The sequence below is a fragment of the Lithobates pipiens genome, unplaced genomic scaffold, assembly GCF_037356315.1.
Source record: "Lithobates pipiens isolate NorthernLeopardFrog02 unplaced genomic scaffold, aLitPip1_a1.2 Scaffold_8, whole genome shotgun sequence".
NCBI classification, from domain to species: Eukaryota; Metazoa; Chordata; class Amphibia; order Anura; family Ranidae; genus Lithobates; species Lithobates pipiens.
Window position 1 is genome coordinate 48,718,422 of NW_027507903.1, and position 21,587 is coordinate 48,740,008.

Consider the following 21,587-nt stretch of genomic DNA (forward strand, 5'->3'; position numbering starts at 1 on the left):
GCTAGCCAAAATTGAACAGGGATCAGCAAGGTGTGGGGAGCCATGTTGGCAGGTGAAGGGTGTTGGGCAGAGCTGGGAAGCTTCATCTTTGCATAAGGGGAGAGGTGGGCAGTCAAGATATGATGAAAGATGCTAGGGAGTACCCAGGGGAGCTGTTCAAGGTTGTTGAGCTACCAGCAAAGGACTTACTGTTCCAGGGAGGAGGCTGGGAATGCGGCTGACATCTTTGGCCCAATATGGCCACGTGGTCAATAACTTTGTCCAAATATGGTCATGTGACATCAGACAGAAACCAACCTTTTTTTTTTCTCTCTCTTTTTTTAAACGCACATCCGGAGGGCTGGGAACTCCTGGATTTCAGTCAATAATGCTGGCTGTCTCTTTATAGGGAAGTTTCCTAGTAATCTGGGCCAAACCTAGAATCTTTGCTCTAGTCTAGATCCTTAAGATGGGTGACTGACCAAATAGTACAAATCTAGCCCAACTCATGTAAGGCAAAATCTATTATTACCCGGCTGCTCACTAAAGAGCCCAAAGTGACTTGAGTGGAATAGTCAACGCCAAGTTTGTACACGCGTCTGTCTGTCTGTGCGCAAATAAAATATTTGGCGGCAAGCTGCAGTTTATATCAGTTTGTCCTTTAAAAGTCAATTGGACTGATAAAATCAACAAATAGGCAAATTCAAGATGCTTCCCATTTAAAATGAACAAGCACAGCAGGAAATACCATTAAGCTGAATGGAAAATTAAACCAACTATATCGCATTGAAGAAATAAAGCAAAAGAAAGGAACGCACAAAACAAAACGGCTCTAAAGAGAGACACAAAAACCAGCATTCATTTTACAAAGCTATACAGACTGTACAAAAAAAGAGGATACAGATGAAGCACACATAACATTTAAAAAATGTATGAAAAAAAAAAAAAAAGAAGGAAGGAGATCCTAATTACCATTCGAGGTTTTTCTAAAACTAAAGCTTGCCTCACATGGCTCAAATTCTGCAGGAATCAGACCAAACTTAAGCTATGGGTGGCCCAGTGGACACCAACCAGCTCGAAAAATGTCAACTGAGAAACCGAAGGAGCCAAAAACTGAAAGAAGTTGGTGGATTGGAGCTTATTGGCCGACTGCTCGGTTATCCTGACAGCCGCAGGTGCCTGCTGTCAGAATACAATAGCTGGCAATGGCAATTCTTGCCGTTCCATAAAAATGTAGCATGTGCTCTGTTGAATCTTTGATTTTCTCTTCGTTCAGAGCACAGCTTTTCTGGTTAGCAATACAAAATGCATAAGAAAAAAAAAGGGCAAGAAGAATATGCACAGCAACACTATACACATTTATAAATAAACTGACTCATGTATTTTTTCGCTACCAGGTTAAACAGGATCTACTTGTATAAAAAACATTTACCGCTTGCACCACAAAAAAAAAAAAAAAAAAAATGTAGACAAAAAAAAATACAACCCAGACCTGCAACAGCCAGCAACAAGCAAACTTTACTTAGAGGTGAACTAAATATTGCATCGGTCATTTTCCAGCAATCAATATGAAGCAAAATGAATAGTGGGGTGGTCGGGTACTAACCCCCCCACCACTGAACTTTACCCTTCACCCACCTCCTTCATACCAAGTACTATAGCAGCTGTAAGATTGGGGTGTAGGACAGCTGGGTGTCATGTACAGTGAAATTCTGATACACGAATAGTTACTGCAGCCCTTGAATCTAATCTCCCACAAGCTAAATGTACAAACAGCAAAGAGGCAAGTCTCAAAAGTGTAATTACAATCAAAACTAAAGCCAGCCATAGGGACGATTTCCTTTTCTACAACCGCAGGTACAAAAAAATAAATAAAAAAAACTTTATTCCCCCATAAACACAGTGATTGTTGATGGGGTAAAAAGAAAACAAAATCCTGCGAGCCTCAATTTCCCCCTATGCCCATTATACACCACTATTAAGCTGCATGCGTTGAACATAAATTCATGCAAAAGAAAAACCAATACATATTACCGTACTCTGCGCTAAACCATGTAAGCCTGTATCTTAGTCTATTTATATAAACCCAGAGACACATGTAAAAAAACATAAAAATATACACACACACACACACACACACACACACACACACACAAACTAATAACACTGTAAAAACAATTCAAAATAATCAAGTGCTCATGTTACTCTATATGATCAATATGCTAGTATTATCCAGTGGGGGTATAGTGTTGATGGGATCACTCCTGGCAAAGCCAGTGTGTTCTTCTGGGTGCGGGGAAAGCCACCGGCAATAATCACATGTAAATTCCAACAGGGATAAGCTTTAAAGGCCAATTCTGTGTGTATGTATATGTATATCCCTCAACCATGACACTACCTGCCTGGAGTTTGCATGTTCTCCCTGTGCTTGCATGGGTTTCCTCCGGGTACTCCGATTTCCTCCCACACTCCAAAGGCAGGTAGGTCAATTGGCTTCTGTCCAAAATTGGCCCTAGTATATGAATGGAGACCTTGGCTTGTGGGCTCCTTGAGGGTAGGGACCGATGTGATTGTGCAATGTGCAGGGATAGGGATAATTGTAGACACTCAATCAGGTTGAACTGGATGGACTTGTGTCTTTATTCAACCTTACTATATAAATAAATAAATGGGAATACTCCCCTTCCCCCTTTATACAACCATACTCTAAGGTTGAAATCCTCCTTAGGTCCTGGTGTGTTGGAATAGGTAGAAATACTTACCTTATGCCATCCAGTAGTGCGGTTGGGATGCTGCAGCCTCCATCCCAAGCCGCGCACATGTGCGCATGCTGCATAGTACGTGATGAAACAGAGGGACCACCTACTGGCTGGAACTTCAAGGCCAAGGAGAACACTGGAGTCGGGGTTAGGGCAAGCAATGCTGACTCTTGTCCCATCTTCCCCCACCCCCCCCCCCAGACATAACAGGGATTTAACCCTTGCAGTTAAGCCCCCACAGCATGGCTAGATTTTGACCGCCCGTCCATCCTTTCCTAAGTTGGGCTGTAAACACCGAATATTTTTTAGTACCTTCCCTGACCACAACTCTGACACTTCTCTTTTTACATTATGTTTTCAGTTGTAGGTTTTTCATAGTTATGCCAACAGTCACTCACCTGCCCATGGTTAATGAAGCCATGTTTGTTACATATTCCATCAGCAACTGCAGGACCACCCGGTATTCGGACTGCCCAGGTATTTGTATATATTTTGTGTCCAGTCAATTCTGTGAACAATATTGATAAGCAAGTCCAAACCAGAAACAGCACAGCGGGCCTCAGCTCCATGACAAAGCTTCGTGCTCCCAGGAGAATGGAACGCAGTCCTCAAATCAAGTCACATCAGATGCCTGACGCCGCACTCTGCTTCCTCTGGGCAGGAACTTCGCTGAGTCCTGGGGATCATGGGGTCTTAAATCAATGTGCAATTGCTCCGTAGAAGTAAAAATAATCCTCCTAATGAGGCGGAAGACTGTAGCCAGGAAGATTGGGTCCAGATACGATTCTGTATCCAGGGAGAGAAAAGAGAGAACATTGGTTTTAGGTCATGTACTTGTAAATGTACAAATATCATCCAAAAAAGGGCCCCCTACTTCAAGAAGGTGCAAAGAGGGTCCGTAATAAAAATCTTGACATTGTAACAAAGTTCAAAACGTCTTTTCCTGGAAAAGGATTGAACAGTTTGTTCAACGTTCTATTGCAAACAACCTCCAGAGCATTTATTTTCTTCTTTTTAAAACATCCCCTTTCTGACCAAATTTGTTCATGGAAGGCACCAAAAACTTTGATCATAATAATAATGGTAACAAGACCAATAACAATATGAATATTATGAAATAATAATTATTATTACCATTAAAAATTTATTATTACTAAATATTGTATCATCAACAATGATAATATTGAGATCATCAATAATAAATAATAATTATTACGATCATAATTATAATACTATTATCACTTTACAATAATGATAATAAATATTATCAACAGCAATACATTTTATTATTACTATTATTGTTCTATCCATTTAAGCTGAACATACTATTCATACACATTCCCTGCTCCGAATGAGCTTACAAATCTCTCAATCTCAATAGATAGGAGCAAATTAACCCTACAGAACGTCTTTGGGAGTGCGAGAAGAAGAAGGTGTACCCAAAGAAAACCTACACGTAAGAACAGGCAAACTCCATGCAGCTAGGTTGACGTTCAAACAAAGAACTCCAGACATATGCCCTAACCACGAAGCCACTGTGCTGCTCACGTTAAATATCAATTGTCTCTTATTTTGCAACCGTGACTTTACAAGCCTTTGAAACCAAACACATTTACATTTTTATCTCTTGGCATAGGTGGGTCATCTGAGATTATCTTCAAGGGACAACAAAATAAGGCAGGCACGGCATTGAGTAAAGCAGGCCATACCATTAAAGGGGTTGTAAAGGTAAAATGTTTTTTCACCTTAATGCATTAAGGTGAAAAAAAACATCTCACACTGCTGGTGCCCCCAGTCCCCCCGTTTTACTTACCTGACCCCTCGAAAGTCCCGCGCTCGCCCCGCCATCCTCTTCACCGCTTAGCCTGCCCGCTGATTGGCTGGAGTGGATGGATTGAAAGCAGCGCAGCCATTGGCTCGTGCTTCTGTCAATCACATCCAATGACGCAGCGCGCCGGGGGGCGGGGCCGTGTGATACAGCGAGCGGCTATAGCCGGCGGCTGTATCACGGGAGCGCGCCCGCAGATGCTTCTCACCATGCGAGGGAGCTCGCATGAACGTGAGAAGTACCTGCGGGAGGAAGCAGAGACAGCTGCCGAGGGACCCCAGAAGAGCAGGTTCGGGGCCACTCCGGGCAAAACGAGCTGCACAGTGGAGGTAAGGTATAAAATGTTTATTTTTTATTTTTATTTTTATTTTTTTACTTTACAATCCCTTTAAGCATTTTTATTTTCCACAGCAACCACGGGTTTCAGGAAAACCGGTGGTTGCTGGGGAACCCCCCCCCCCCCAATCACCTTGCACCCCTCCCTCGGCACTATTGTATTCTGAAAACTATATGCTATAATAAATATCCCAACATTGAAAAAAAAAAAAAATGAATAAAAAAATAAATAATTTCGTCATCAGTTTAGGTCAATATGTATTCTACTTTTTTTTTACCAAAAATATCACAATAAGCGTAGATTGAGTGGTTTGCACAAAAGTTATATAGTGTCCACAAAATAGGGGCTAGATTTATGGCATTTTTATTTTATTTTTATTTTTTTACTACTAATGGCGGTGATCTGCAATTTTTAGTGGGACTGCAACATTGCGGCAGACACTTGACACTTTTGGCACTATTGACATTTATACAGCGATCAGAGCTAAAAATAGTCACCTATTTCTGTATAAATGTCACTGGTATGGAAGGAGTTAATACTACGGGTTGATCAAGGGGTTAAATGTGTCCTAGGGAGGCGTTTCTAACTGTGGGGGGATGGGACTGACAGGGAGTAGTAAGAAAGTTGTCCCTGATCACTATGACCAGCAGAGCCCTCTCTACTTCCCTGACAGAACGGGGATCTGTCCGTTTACATTGACAGATCCCTGTTCTGTCTCTGTGAGGAGCGAGCGCAGATGGCCAGTGGACATTGGCTCTGGGGACACGGCACAGGCAACAGCCTTTTTAAAGAGCTGACATACAATGATGGTGTTTTGCGCCGTCGTGCCAACCTGCCATACAACTTAGGTCCACAACTAGTTAAGCTTTGACAAAAGAAAACATTGGAAGCCGATTGGTTTCTCTGAACAGCTGCATCAGATTTTGCACTCTCCAGTTTTAGTAACTCAACCCCACTGTATTGCATCTCTGGATGAGAAATGTTTTCACCATAGGATCCTTGATTTGGACCACAGAACAACTACAGTTTTTTTGCACTCAGCAAACAGATCGAACAAAATAATTTCAGTCCCTGGTTCACATTGATGCTATTTCACTTGAAGTAGCGTGATTTCAAAGTAGCAAGGTCAGCGCCATTTCAGGTGCTACTTGATAGACATTTGTGTGGCTTCATGCACAGATGTCTAATGAAGTCGCCAAAAATAAAATAAATATAAATATAAATATAAATATAATATATATATATATATATATATATATATATATATATATATATATATATATATATATATATATATATATATATGCAAAAGCAGTGCAGGAACTACTTTTGCAAATTGGTGCAGCGCTGCAAAAATCAGTGTTGTACTGATTAGTACAGTGTCATTGCCTTCAATAGGCTGCAACTTGTCATGCGATTCATGCCAAATCGCCCCAATGTGAAGCTAGAGTTATTGGTGAGGCTCATCAAAAAGCTCTTATTTGATGCACAAAAAATTAATAAATAGTAAAAAAACAAAAACTCCAAAACACAACAAAAAAAACACAAACAAAAAAACACAAACAACAAAAAAACACAACAGCAAAAACAAAAAATTAAACAAAAAAAAACAAAAATACACCTGTCTTTTTTTTGGCAATTCAAGACACCGCAACGTGCATTGCATGCACATCTAAGCAATGCACTGTATGTGTCCAATGTCAAAATGGCAACACATATACAGCGCATTACATGCACTGCAGTAACGTTCAGTAAAATACGGATTCTGAGACGTATTGTTGCATTATGGGTGTGAACGAGCCCTAAAGTGGTGTTGCGATCCCACAATTTGCTTGTAGCAGAGGCACTACAAGTCTCAGCCTGCCCTTGTATAGCGAGAGTTTTCAGGGCTCTAGGTTTGCCATCTGTAATTTAAATTCTACTCAGAAAGTTTCAAGCGGCACTAGATCCTCAAATATGAAATAATTAACAGCCAAGAACATTAAAATGTAGCAGGCATTGCCGACTGATTATGCTGCCAATAATTTGTCTGGCAGCCTCTGTGTTTTGAAATAGCTTGACACTTTGTGGGTCTGTTTTATTACAGGAGGTTTAAAAAAAAAATTAAAAAAAATAATAATTAATAAAAACTTTCAGGCCTTCACCTCACTTTTTCTGTGGAAATAAATTGAACTCCACATGTGCAGTTGTTTATCGTAAGCCTGTAATAGACTCTCCGTGGTTTTTCTCTGTCAGTAGAGCTTTATGCATATAAAAATGTAACTTATCAGTTCGGAACATTAAGAAGGACAATAAAAAAAAAAAAAAAAGTAACCTGCTTCTGCACAGCGGTAGGCCTTCTTCCAATTAAAAAAGCTTATAGAGCTGGCCCACTTATTTTGCTATTTTAGTGTAAGCTGACAATTGTACCAACTCTGCTGGTGTACTGCTTAGAATCCGTAATTTTGCTTTTCCTATTAAAATTATGCTTCCCCCACCAACCACATTGACATCAGCAAGATGGTTAAATATAAAATAAAGGGGGAGAATTCCACTAAAATCACTCGTCCAGTAGTGTGCAAATACCTACTAAACTGACTCCATCCTCTTCTCCTCACCCCCCAACACTCCATCCAGGCTTCAATCCTCACCCTAAACTTTCTGGTCTCAGAGAACATCTGCTAAAAATTACTATATCTACAACTCATGATACATTAGTGTGATGGTCAGTGGGAAGAATGCTCCTTACACTTGTGGTCATTGGGAAGCATTACTCCTCTACAGATAGTGAAAAAGATAAAATGGCGTCAGTGGGAACTTATATGAGAGGCAGAAATTGCTCATTGTTCAAAGATCCCCTAGAAACGTCTGGAGAAACCCTGGTTGAGACAATCTAGTCTAAAAGTGTATCGAAACCAAAAAAAAAAAAAAAAAGTTACACTGTAGCTTACAAATTCTTATTATATGTGGTAGATACATTAGGCCAGTGGTCATCAACCCTGTCCTCAGGGCCCACTAACAGGCCAGGTTTGCAATATAACTGAAATACATCACAGGTGATATCATTTGCTGCTCAGTGATTGCACTATTTTAGTCTCCCCCCCCCCCCCCCCACAAGGTAATACATAAAACCTGGCCTGTTAGTGGGCCCTGAGGACAGGGTTGATGACCACTGCATTAGGCGGCTTCTTCTCACCGGCAGATTTTGCCAGTAAAAAAAAAAAAAAAAAACAACTTTTCCTGTCTTTTTGTGGCTACAACTACTCCTCTCCATTAGATCTATGAAGGTGCAATGTAAACACACATGGACAGTAGCATGGCCAACCTGTGGAAAGGTTAACATTAGATGGACTAGTAGTTATCATTGAGCCCTCCTCCCCAACTAGTCCAATGAGAGAATGTCTTGTATTCTTAAAAAAAAAAAAAAAAAAAAAAAAAAAAAACCTACAAGATATTCTCTGAAATGTGGAGGTGTTGAGTGAGCAACTGCCATGTGTTCCGTATATAGACAAAGTTGCTTGAGCATCACTTGGAAGAGACCACTCACTGTATGTAGCACAGGCTACTACTGAGAAGGTCCCCAGTGAATGCAAGATTTAAAGAATTAGATTTAACCAAGTTGGACCAGTGTAGGAAAGTAAAAGAAGAACTTTCTCGTTCAGCTTTACGTTGTTTGTCTCAACCATCTAATCACCACTTGGTGATTAGACAGCTTGGTCATGACATTAAGACCAAAAAAAGTTTCATCCCAATTTCTTCTGGTTCTCTTGTTCAAAAGTAAAAAAGAGGACATGTTCTACCCACACACTTATCTCAGAGGAAAAAATATCCAACAATGTTGATCATTCTATCCCCCAGACTGGTTGACCAAGCGACATTGAGCACCGACTGTACACAACAGGATCTGTGCCAGACTAAGAAAAAAAAAAAAAAAAAAAAAATAAAAATAAAAACTGTCAATACCCTACTGTGCCCATTATTGCATTCAAATGCCTAATGACAGGTTCACTTTAAGATAGAATACTTGCTAGTAGAACTTGACATCTGTAACAAGCCTCTTGCAACTTTCTTACACCAGAGGGGCTCTTCAAATAAAATTTTAGGTCTCGGGAATCCCCCGTTAAAACCAATTCACCAAAAGTCAGTGGGAAGAATGCCCCTTACACAATGGTGGTTAGTCAAAAGAACGCCTCCATTAAAAGACGGCTAAACAGATCATTGGTGTCATCCCACTGGCTCTGAACCATGGGCTGCTGGACCCTGAACTATCCTAGCTCTATCAGATAGAACAGTGGTTCTCAACCCTATACTCAAGTAGCCCCAACACACCATGTTTGCAGATTTTCCTTTACCTTGCACAGGTGCTTTAACTACTTCCCAACCGGCCAGTGCATATAAACGGTCAGGTGGGCGCCGTCTCCTGAGTGGATGTTAAGGAACGTCCCTCAGAAGGAGGGGACAATCAGGCCCACGCAACGACGCGATCTCAATGCGCTTGTATCACCCGGACACAGCGCATCTCCGATCAACAATGGGGCTCTGCAATTGGCCCTCCTGATCACATGACGGCCATGTCCAATCACAGCAGTCATGTGATGTAAACACAGAGCCAGTTGTTAAGCAATCGCCCCTTCTCTCCTCACACAGAAGTTGTCGGTGAGGAGAGCAGATCACTGCAGCTGGCTGGTGATCAGCGAGTATGAGCTTTTTACTCACTGATCACCAACATAGTGTCACCACACAATGTAAAACACACATGTCCCCAAATAAAAAAAAAACACAAACAAAACACCACTTGTCTGCCACATATGTCCCAATGATTATCTGCACACATACGTCCGTGATCACACGAACCAATTTTATTATACACTTAATGGAATTGTTTTTTACCAAAAACATGTAGCAGAATACATTTTGGCTTAAATTTATTACAACATTCGATATTATTGGATTTCTTTTAAAACAGAAAATATTGGGGTTTTTTCAAAATTTCTGCTCTTTTTTCGCTTATATCTCAAAAATAAATAAATAAAAGGAGTCGTGAATAAATCCGACCAAAAGAAAACTCTATTTTTGCAAACAAAATGATAAAAATTTAAGTTGGGTACAGCCAGGGGCGTAACTAGAAATCACAGGGCCCCATAGCAAAATGTTGTATGGGCCCCCCCCCCCCCCACCCAGGGGCGGATCCAGAGTCTAGTCTCGGGAGGGGCACTGATAAAAAATACTTTTTTGGGGGGGCAATTTATTGGGGCAATGGCTGATGTTGGCGCTTCAATTGTCACGGCACCATTTGTGTTATGGTGTAAGGATGATTGAAACACATTATTTCTATTATTACATTGTTATAGTTCAACTCACCATAATGCAGAATCAGTGGAAGCCCCGAGTGTGTCACCTGCCACCAGGTGCAGATTGTCCACTTGCCACGTCACCTGCCACACATTGCAAATTGTCCACTTGCCACGTCACCTGCCACCCGTTGCGGATTGTCTGTTTGCCACGTCACCTGCCACACGTTGTGGATTGTCCACTTGCCACGTCACCTGCCACCCATTGTGGATTGTCCATTTGCCACGTCACCTGCCACACATTGCGGATTGTCCACTTGCCACGTCACCTGCCACAAGTTGCGGATTGTCTACTTGCCACATCACCTGCCACCCATTGTGGATTGTCCACTTGCCACGTCACCTGCCACCCATTGCGTATTGTCCACTTGCCACGTCACCTGCCACAAGTTGCGGATTGTCCACTTGCCACGTCACCTGCCACCCATTGCGTATTGTTCACTTGCCACGTCACCTGCCACCCATTGCGTATTGTTCACTTGCCACGTCACCTGCCACCCATTGCGTATTGTCCACTTGCCACGTCACCTGCCACAAGTTGCGGATTGTCCACTTGCCACGTCACCTGCCACCCATTGCGTATTGTTCACTTGCCACGTCACCTGCCACCCATTGCGTATTGTTCACTTGCCACGTCACCTGCCACCTGTTGCGGATTGTCCATTTGCCACGTCACCTGCCACAAGTTGCAGATTGTCCACTTGCCACGTCACCTGCCACCCATTGCAGATTGTCCACTTGCCACATCACCTACCACAAGTTGTGGATTGTCACTTTCCTTTTAAGGTGGGGAATGGGATTGTCACGTCTGAGTCAGGCAGCAGAGAGATTCAGGCAGCAGAGAGATGATGTAATCTCTCTGCTGCCAGCACAGTGAGTGAGGGTGGAGCTGGCAGAGAGATTCAGGCAGCAGAGAGATGATGTAATCTCTCTGCTGCCAGCACAGTGAGTGAGGGTGGAGCTGGCAGAGAGATTCAGGCAGCAGAGAGATGATGTAATCTCTCTGCTGCCAGCACAGTGAGTGAGGGTGGAGCTGGCAGTTCGCAGGGCGGGCGCTGGGCGGTGAGAGAAGATGTCATCTCTCTGCCCCGCCACTCGCTGATTGGCCACCCACCAAGCCTCCCCGCTGGCAGCTTCCCCGCCACGCCCCCCCCCGCCGCCGCCGCCGCCGCCTCCGCCCGCTCGTACAGTCAGTGTGACTGTACGAGAGCTGAGCGGATAGGCAGCTCGGCGGCTCACCCGCCGCCCGCTCACCGGGCCCTTCTCAGCTGCGGGCCCCATAGCGACCGCACGGGTCGCTATGGTGGTAGTTCCGCCACTGGGTACAGCATAGCATAACCGCGCAATTGTCATTGAAAGCGCAAGCGCGCTGAAAGCTGAAAATTGGTCTGGGAGGGCGCGAAAGTGCCCAGTATTGATGTGGTTAAATCAGAGAGTCAATGGCTTGGTATTTTGGACAGCTATTTTATCTAAGAGAAATTCCCAAAACTTGGTCTGTGGGGGTACTTGAGGACAGGATTGAGAATCACTGAGATAGAAGGTCAGCCACCCCTACCAAGCAACCCTAGGGAACCTCGGCTCTCCAGCTGTTTTGAAACTACAAATCCCATCATGCCTCTGCCTCTAGGAGTCATGCCTGTGATTGTTAGGGTCTTGCAAGGTCTCATGGGACTTGTAGTTTCAAAATAGCTGGAGAGCCAAGGTTCCCTACCATACTGTAGATTATGCAGCTTTATAAAATATGCTTACGTTTGAATTTTCTCGTTTTGTGCCATAAAAATGCAAAAACACGATGTCCAGGTGCTCATTAAACAAGGCAATTTTCTTGTTCAAAGTAACCCGTTAAAAAAAATTCCTGAGGTTTAATTGAGGCATGTGACTTTTATTTCCTCTTTGCTTTTGACAAACTAAATGAAGCCATGGTAATATAATAAATAGACATTAAAGCCATGTAGCTGACAATAAGATCAGTGCAGTGTGGATGGCAGTTACATGCAACACTGACACGAAAACCCTGTAATATACATACAAATAACAAGCTCATACTACAAGAATAAAAGCTTTCATGTTCTCACAATAATCTGCTCACTGCTGCAAGACTAACTGCATTAAAATACATCTTTATCATCACCATCAACTTGTACATTTGCAGAAGGTCTTTAAATAATAGGCTCTAGCTAGGCAGACTGGCAGCTATTTCACCAAAAATGAAGCATCATGGGACCTCTGCCTGTCTTCCAGCTCGTCATCAGAGCGCTGGGACCCACCACAGTCCCTTCACAATTTGCTTGACAGGTGTTAGCAGCATGTACATTCCTCTTCTCTGTTTTTATTAAAGCTAAAGTGCAACTGGCTTCTTCATACGAAAAGTTAGGAAACATCTCAATTAGCACTTTCAACTGTCAAAAGTTCTGGTTGTTGTCATACAATGAGAAGATTGCATTTGATTGCTGCGGCCATTCCCCACTAGACTTTTCACCGAGATTACGTAAAAGGTACGCCAGGTCTCTAGATTTATTCTACACAGAAAACACACTTCATTCAGGCCATTATCAAACCAATGCTTTCAGATCCTCCACCCTGACAATTTAGTTAAGTGGCACTCCAGCCAAACGGCTAATTACAGATCTGAAATGCAGTACACAGCCAAAATATGTTTATCGTACAGCAACACTGGCTTAGACCAGTAAATTGCCTATGAATAAGAAGAGCAACAGTGAAAAGTTCTTCCCCTAATTAAAAGGAGATTCAAACTTTCCTTGAAAAAAATAGTAAAATATATAGCTGATAAAATAGAGCATATACAATAGAAGCCATGTTGTAATTTAAGGTTATAAAAAAAAAAAATGTCTTTTGCTTTTCAATCTGCAGCTGCAATTTTCTGCAAGGTTCAATGCAATATAGCAACCTGGAGGCGTTTGGAAACTTGTGGTGTGATTGGCTTTTACAAAACATCTGCTGTGATTTTATTATTATTATTGAGGAACTGCAGTCTGCTCACATAATTTGTGAATAAAAACCATCTTTACCATTCTGAAGCTTCCCTCCAACCACTTTGCATATTTTATATATACTGAGATCCTGTACTAGATGCAATATGCTGCAGAAATCTTCCTCCACTGAATCTGGCTGCAACCATTTTAACTGTGGGCAGCTTAAGCTGCTGCCTTTTCAATTCCTGAATTTACACAGGCACCTACAGCTCTGCAGCTCTCATTGGCCCGCATACGACTCCCCCCCCCCTCCATTCATGGCACAGCTCTCACTCTCATGAGAGTGAGTGAGAGCTGTGCATGAGGTCATAAACTTAGGCTGTAAAATATCAGTGCACAGAGAGAATAAAATGTATTTATATATATATATATATATATATATATCTCCCCATACACACTGAGTTTTTCCCTCAGATTTACCAAAACCATATAATATATGAGGTCAAACCTTAGGAGTTTCAATTTGTATGCAATTAGGCAGTCCCTTGCACTAAGACCCCTTTCACACTGGGGCGTTTTTCATGCGCTTTAGCGTTAAAAAAAGCGCCTGAAAGAAGCTGCAACTGCAATCCCAATGTAAAAGCTCGAGTGCTTTCACACCAAGATCCCTTTGGCTTTACGAGCATTTTTCGGGCGCTGACATTTCACATTGGGACTACAGATGAGGCTTCTTTCAAGCGCTTTACAGGCGCTTTTTTAACGCTAAAGCGCTTGAAAAATGCCCCAGTGTGAAAGGGGTCTAAATGATTTTGGTAAACTTGAAGGAAAAAAAATCAGCAGGAAATCTGATAGTGTGTATGGCCCCTTTCACACATGCGGACGATATGTCCGTATTTCATCCATCCGTTTGCGGATGAAATACGGACATACATTCATCCCTATGGGATAGCGGGTGTCTGCGGATGAGCATCCGCAGACACCCGATTTCGTCCGCCTCCGCAACAGTCCGATTCTGCAGACGGAGGAAAATCCTATTTTTCTATCCGTCTGCAGAGCGGATCGGACGAACACGGACAGACGGTCCGTGCTCGTCCGATCCCCATAGGAGGAGAGCGGAGAGCTGACAGGGCGGTCCCCGCACAGTGTGCGGAGACCGCCCTGTCCGCAGCCAGCTCAGCGGGGACAACGGAGCGATCCCCGCTGAGCGAGCGGATCTTCATGGGGCGGATCATTACTGATCCGCCCCGTGTGAAAGAGGCCTATGGGGCATTATACGCACTTTTTTCCCCATACACACTATCAGATTTCCTGCTGATTTTTTTTCCTTCAAGTTTACCAAAATCATGTAGTGCAAGGGACTGCCTAATTGCATACAAATTGAAACTCCTAAGGTTTGACCTCATATATTATATGGTATAATCGTAGGTGCGTGTTAATAAATCGTAGGTGCGTGTTAATCTGGAAGTTTACCTTCAACAGTTCTGGTAATATTTGTTCATCAAATTGGGTATACACCTCCATGGGGAGGCCATCCTCTCCAGGTGCCTTACAGGTAGGAAAAGACTGGGCCGCTAGGTGCAACTCTAAGGTGATGGGGGCCGTACCCAAGTTGAGCGATCAATTAACTTGGTACATTCAACTTGCCCATTAATGGTTTGAATCTAGGGCCAGTTCCTGCTGAACTGAACGTGTATGGCCGGCCTAACCGCAATATAGAAGTATATAGTATAGTATAGCTATAAAGACCTGACAGTTGATCTAATCCCTCTAAACACCACAACAAACAAAAAAAAAAAAAAAAAAGAAGGCGGCTTTAAAGCATTTCAATAGAGGGACTCCCAGCTGTCATAAATCATATTTTAAAGCACTGATCAGCGATTTTCTTTGCTATACGCACCGTAAACTCCCGTGATACGTTCTTGTTTCTAGAAGACTACGGAGACCTGTCATTTGACAGCCAAGCTGCGGCAATGAGTTACACTTCTCTGAAACAAGTCCCATTAGAAAAAAAAAAAAAAAAAAGTGAGAGCGGTCCCAAGCATATACATGTGACAACAGCACTTGGAGCAGAACGTACTGTGATATGGCAACCTAACAAGTATCTGAGATACCAGCACTGCTACTCTACAAGGAGCTGACCCGATAAAGCCCTCATCACACTTTGGAGAAGCAAAACTGTGCCCCAGTGACCACAGGGAAGGGTTTAGATCCCCTCTATAATTTGCTCGGCTCTTTCAGTAGACATGTGGAATGAGGTCACTACAAGTGCGGGAAGCAGTCTTCCTACACTGCACTGACCGCAGCCAGTCTGTCTCTGCTTTGTGCAGGTATTGACATGCTGTGGTCTGGAAGCACTTAACCCCTTAGCAGTTATTAAAGTAATAATCAGCTTAAACTAACTTCTCAAAAATAAATAAATAAAACACACAAGGAGAAGAAAAACCAGCAAGCACAAATCGATTACCTTTCATTTTAAAAATGGAATTGGATCACATAACCAATAGGGTTATGTATAGGTTCCTCAAAATGACTCAAGAGGCCCACTTAATTAAAACCAGCTTGCTTTCTTTTAGAAGAAGGCATTACTAATGGAAAAACCCAATAACTACATGAACCGATCAGCTTTTACTTATCAGAACATTGGCATGTAAAATACTTTATCAACTCCCATTCCTGCACCTTCCTCTCCCAGTCTGAGTGCTGCTCTATGGTGAATAAAAAGGTTCAAGGCAGCAAGTCAAATTATTAAAAAGCAGAGCATTAAATTTGTGAAAATACCAAAAACTATAAGCTATGTGTATATATATATATATATATATATATATATATATATATATATATATATATATATATATATATATATATATATATATATATATATATATATATATATATATATATATATATATATATATATACATACATATATACATACACACACATACATACATACATACATACATACACACACACACACACACACACACACACAAAGTGCTGTAAAAAAAAAAAAATCCTGGCTGATCCTGCCTGTTCCCGTGTCCCCTTGTGTTTGCTGACCACCGTAATCAGGGCTGCCGATTCCCGATTACGGTGTGGTCAGTTTAGATAACTCAGTCATCCCGCTGCTCTCCTCTCATCCCCTCCCTCCCTGCCTGTCAGATCCTGTGTGTGCGAGCCGTCTCCGCCCCTCCACCCTCCTGCCGCTATTAATAGCTGGCAGTAAAAGGTAAATAAATAAATATTACTGCCAGCCCTTCTGTTCCATTAATCCATCCTACACTGTCTAATGGCTTTATAAAAGCATACCTGTAAATACCTTATTGTATATATTTTATGGCCGGTTACGAGACCTCCGGCTTCTCTTCTTCCCCCATCTAAGACTCAGTGCACTGATCCAAATCAATTGGTGGGGGGGGGGGGGGTATGGTGTGGGGTTGTTTTTCAGGGGTTGGGCTTGGCCCCTTAGTGCCAGTGAAGAAAAAACTCTTAAGACGTCAGCATACCAAGACATTTTGGACAATTTCATGCTCCCAACTTTGTGGGAACTGTTTGGGGATGGCCCCTTCCTGTTCCAACACGACTGCGCACCAGTGCACAAAGCAAGGTCCACAAAGACATGGTTGAGCAAGTTTGGGGTGGAGGAACTTGACTGGCTGGTCCTGACCCCAACCCATAAGAACACCTTTGGGGTGAATTAGAGTGTGGAGACTGCAAGCCAGGCCTTCTCGTCCAGTGCCTGACCTCACAAATGCGCTTCTGAAAGAATAGTCAAACATATAATAATTATTATTATCATTATATATTATGTGTGTCAAAAGTGGGACACCTGCCTTTACACACGAACTTTAATTGCTTCCCAGTCTTAGTCCGTAGGGTTCAATGTTGCGTTGGTCCACCCTTTGCAGCTATAACAGCTTCAACTTTTCTAGGTAGGCTGTCCACAAGCCAGTCAAGTTTCTCCACCCCAAACTTGCTCATACATGTCTTTATGGACTTTACTTTGTGCGCTGATGCATAGTCATCTTACCTTATTCTTCCATGCTGTGCAACTGGTCCCCCAAAGCCATTCCCCCAGTTGTTGGTGTATTCCACATCATGTACAATGCACAGTATGCGAGGACACTGAAGGCCTCCTTGCATTAGTATTCTATAAATACATTGAGCATTTTACCTATGCGGTGTGGGGGGCCCACAGAATGGCTATATTGCATCACCCCAGCTATATGTATAGTGTACAACAATGCAAATCATTCAAATGCAAATTGAACATAATAATTTCTTCACAATCATCAACATCAGATCTAATTTATATACTAGAAGTCAGCAGAACATTACATGACACAGATTTAAAGATGTCCTTGCGATTACTAATAGCTTTAGTCAATGACTAATGTCAGAATACAGTACATGAAGTTACAGAATAATGCCCGAGTTCACCACCATTTCAGTTAAGGGCACATAAATCAGAGTACAGGGCAAAGGTTTTTAAAAGAGTAATTTTCGCTCAGACAATTTTAAATTATTTTCTATATAAATCACTTCTGCGTTATTATATTAAAACCAGCTCAAGCAAGCTCTGGCACAAGTAATGATTTAGGTTGGTCCTCAATGCCACACAAACTTTTTCATTAACATGGCCCTTCCATTTGATAATGGAAAAGTTGCTTCCCAGCCAGCCCCCACTGCCCAAAATTAGCAGAAAAACAAAACAAATAAAGTTTTGCCTTTTGTTATACTTTAAAGTTCTAGACTGACTTCTCTATTGTAGGTTAAAATGGTTGTTAATGTGGTTGTAAACTCTTACAAACCACTTTGACCTACAGGTAAGCCTAGATTAAGACTTACCTGTAGGTCCAAGAAATATCTCCGAAACCTATACGGTTTAGGAGATATTTACCCGAAGACAGCCACCGCTGTCTACGGCGCATATGCCGTAGACAGCTGCGCGCAGGCGCACTGGGCAGGCCGCAGATCGCGGCGATATGCCGCGAGTGTCGGCTCCTATGCGCATGAGTGACGTCATTGCGGTTCCGGCGAATCACAGCGCCGGAAGTCGCTCCGGGATCCATGGCAGCGGCGAAGAGGAAGACGGAGGACCGCTTCGGGGGGCTTCGTTCTCAGGTAAGTTATTCATAATGAGCTAGTATGCTATGCATACTAGCTCATTATGCCTTTGCCTTGCAGGGTGTGTTTTTTTATTTTTTTACCCCTTTACTTTCTCTTTAAGCCACACTAACCTGTATACACCATCAGCACTGTGTCCTATTGCAGTGTCCCCCTCCGTTTGATTTATAAAAAAATAAATGCTGCAAATACCTAATGTCACAGCTGAGACTGCGAACACAAGACTGTCCAGCTTTCTCCTTTCCTCCTCTGAGAGATGCAGCGGGTGGAGGTGATATTCCGGTCTGGAGGGGGAGGAGGCAGAGAGGAGGAGAGAGCTGGCTGGTCGTGTGATTGCAATCTCGGCTGTGAAATTAGGCATTTGCAGAATTTATATTTATAAATCATACACAGAGGGAGACACTGCAATAGAAGACAGTGCTGATGGACTCATAGGTGTGTGCATGGGGTGGGCCTTGGCACACACCCCAATCACCCCGTACTGTGAAGATCCCCCTGCTGCCTAGCTGAAGAATCTTTGTCCTTAGCCCCCATGTCCCAAAAGTGAGACATCCCTGATATTTCACCAAAGCCCCCCCAACGGGTCTTCCAAAAAAAGGAGTAAAACCAAATCTAAAAAAAAAAAAAAAAAAAAGCTAATAACCGCTTCTAGGAGCCTCAAAAGAGGTAGGAAATTATTTTTCTTTAATTTTTTATTTATTTATTTTTTGCCATTTTTTGTCAAATGTATTTAGGTAGGTATGCTGTGCGAATGGGAATACAAACCATCTGCTGGGGTCTTCTCAAATTTGACTGCAAAAGTGGAAATTCAGTTTAAGTATTTCTAAGAGCCATGACTGTACGAAAAGAAGACAGATGTGTAGTGCACATGTTATAATAGGCATAAGAGTTTGAAGAGTCTCGTCAACAATTTTAAAGTGAAGTTAGTGCCTCCTACAATATATTTGGTTAAATGTAAATAAAGAAGCCCCCCCATTACTAAAACCTACATGCACTTCTGCATCCATTAGGTAGCAAGCTTTAACCCATAGTGTGGTTACAACTACAAATCAAATAAAAATTACATTACTCAAAAAAGAAAAAAAATAACCCAAACACCACACACACACACACACACACACACACACACACACACACACACACACATTCCTGCAGTTTAGTAACATGCAAGACTGAAAAAAAAAAAAAAAAAAAAAAAAAAAGCAGCGTTATTAAAATGTTTTAAGTGAAATAATGGAGCATAATCACCATCAGGAACCACTCGCTTTTATCCTCTGCAAGCACATTTAGCCATGAATTACCAGCATAAAAGCTCTGCCAGTAATGACTTTTGATCAAACCAGGCTTTGTGCTAAAAAACGCTTCTTGTTCTTCCTTATTGCCCTCCACGCATACCGTTTTATCTAAGGTTTTCTTAAAACATTTTTACTTTATGTTTTTGTTAACCTCCTTTCTTTTAAATATGTCTGGTACCTCAACTGTCAATTAGAATGCAATAACTTAAGATTTTAAAAGTAGTTATTTTTAAATTGGGCATTAAAAGGAGAAGTACAGACAAAGCTGGTTTGGCTGTACTTCTCCTGTGGATCACAGGAGTGCAGTTCATTCTGCGCCCCGTGACCAGTTTTCAGCAGGCTGGAGTCACATAGCCGGTCCAGGCTGGTGAAAGAATGTAACCAGTACGGTTGGGATCCACCCAGATCCCTGGACCGTTACTTGGCTCAGGCTCTCAACAAGCAGCTGAGAGCCTGAGCCGGCCGCTCCCGTCCCCTTCACAGTCCAACGCTCCAGTAAGTGAAGGGGGGGGGGGGGGAGGGAGAGGGGTTTGGGTGGCAGAGCTTATGGAGCTCCGAGAACCCAGTGAACAGCAGTCTTTGATCGCTTTGTTCTCAGCCTTAGGGCTGAGGAACTTTTTTAAAGCAAAACTATAGGCATGCAGCTAAAATACATGAAAGTATGTGCCATGCATGGGCCTAAAGCTACTTTATGTCGGGGGGGGGGGGGGGGGGGCAGGAAAAAGGTAGTTTTGCTTGCCTGATCCTCCGCCCCCTGGCAGCTGGTGCTCTCCTCAACTTCCCTACACACGGAGGGTGTGCTGGTACTCTGCGTCCTTGCATCCATAACATGGCTATGGCATCTGCATGGTACTTGACGAGGACCTGCATCTGCCAGAGAACAGGGCAGAAGAGGCTGTGGGGACCGGTCTTGCAGTGCAGAGGCAGGGCATTGGGTAAGTAAACCTGCTTTTGCGACCCCTTCGAAGATGGGGGCTTCAAAATATTTGTCGATTTGGCTAGCTTCTCTTAAGATTAAAAGGGGCTGTAAAGGTTTTTTTATTGTATTGCATTAAGATAAAAAGCCTTCTGTGTGCAGCAGCCCCTTTCATACTTACCTGAGGTTCCTCTGTCCAGCAATGTCCATGAGTGTCTCAGGTGTCCGAGATTATCCCTCCTGATTGACAGCAGCCAAAGTCAGCTAGCCAATCAGGAGAGAGAGGGTGGGGTCAGGGCAGGGCTCCATGTCTGAATGGACACAAGGAGCTGGGACTCGGCTCGTGTGCCCCCATAGCAAGCTGCTTGCTGTGGGGGCACTTATCCGGAGGGCGGGGCCAGGAGCACAGAAGAGGGACCTGAGAAGAGGAGGGTCGGGGCTGTTCTGTGAAAATCTACAACAGAGTAGGCAAGTATAATGATTTTTTTTCTATAAAAATAAACAAGGCTTCACAATCACATTAAGGCCCGTTGCACACAGACAAAAGAATTTATAGATGTTTAGTCAGGCTCTTGATGACAAAAAGATCTTGAGTAAAAGGTTTTTACTTTGTGTAAAGTAGTAGAAGGCTGGGTTCACACCATAGCAATGCGGGAACGCCGCGAATCTGCTGCGTTTTCCCGCATCGCATGCCTCCCGCCGGCAGTTCACACTGCCCTATGCGGACTGCTGGGAGTGTCAATGAAATGTTAATGACAACCCCAGATCAGTTCGCATATCGCAGTGCGATCTGCACACTCGCACAGGAATCGGATCGCATGGTGTGAACACCCATGCGATCCGATTCTGCTGCGGACCAAAAAAAAGGGTCCCGTGCGAGTTTGCGGCGGGAGCGATGCGAATTCAGCCATACTATCTGTATGGCTGAACTCGCATCGCTACGGAGATCGGATGTGATTTGCACTGCAGTGCGGTGCGAATCACATTCGGATCTCTCACCCGCAGCAGTGTGAACCGGACCTAAAAGACACAAAAGCGTATACAAGAGTAAAAATTATTCTTCAATTCCACTATTGCAAATAT

General features: G+C 42.9%; 1 protein-coding gene across 2 annotated transcripts in view; it reads right to left on the reverse strand.

The window, feature by feature from the left end:
• FURIN (furin, paired basic amino acid cleaving enzyme) overlaps nt 1-21,587 on the reverse strand; it is a 391,128-nt gene that overhangs the window by 328,643 nt on the left and 40,898 nt on the right. For both annotated transcript variants that reach the window (XM_077472137.1, XM_077472136.1), the window contains exon 2: nt 3,137-3,524. In XM_077472137.1, the coding sequence (XP_077328263.1) occupies nt 3,137-3,307 (171 nt within the window). In that variant the 5' untranslated portion in view covers nt 3,308-3,524. The remainder of the gene's footprint in view (nt 1-3,136; nt 3,525-21,587) is intronic.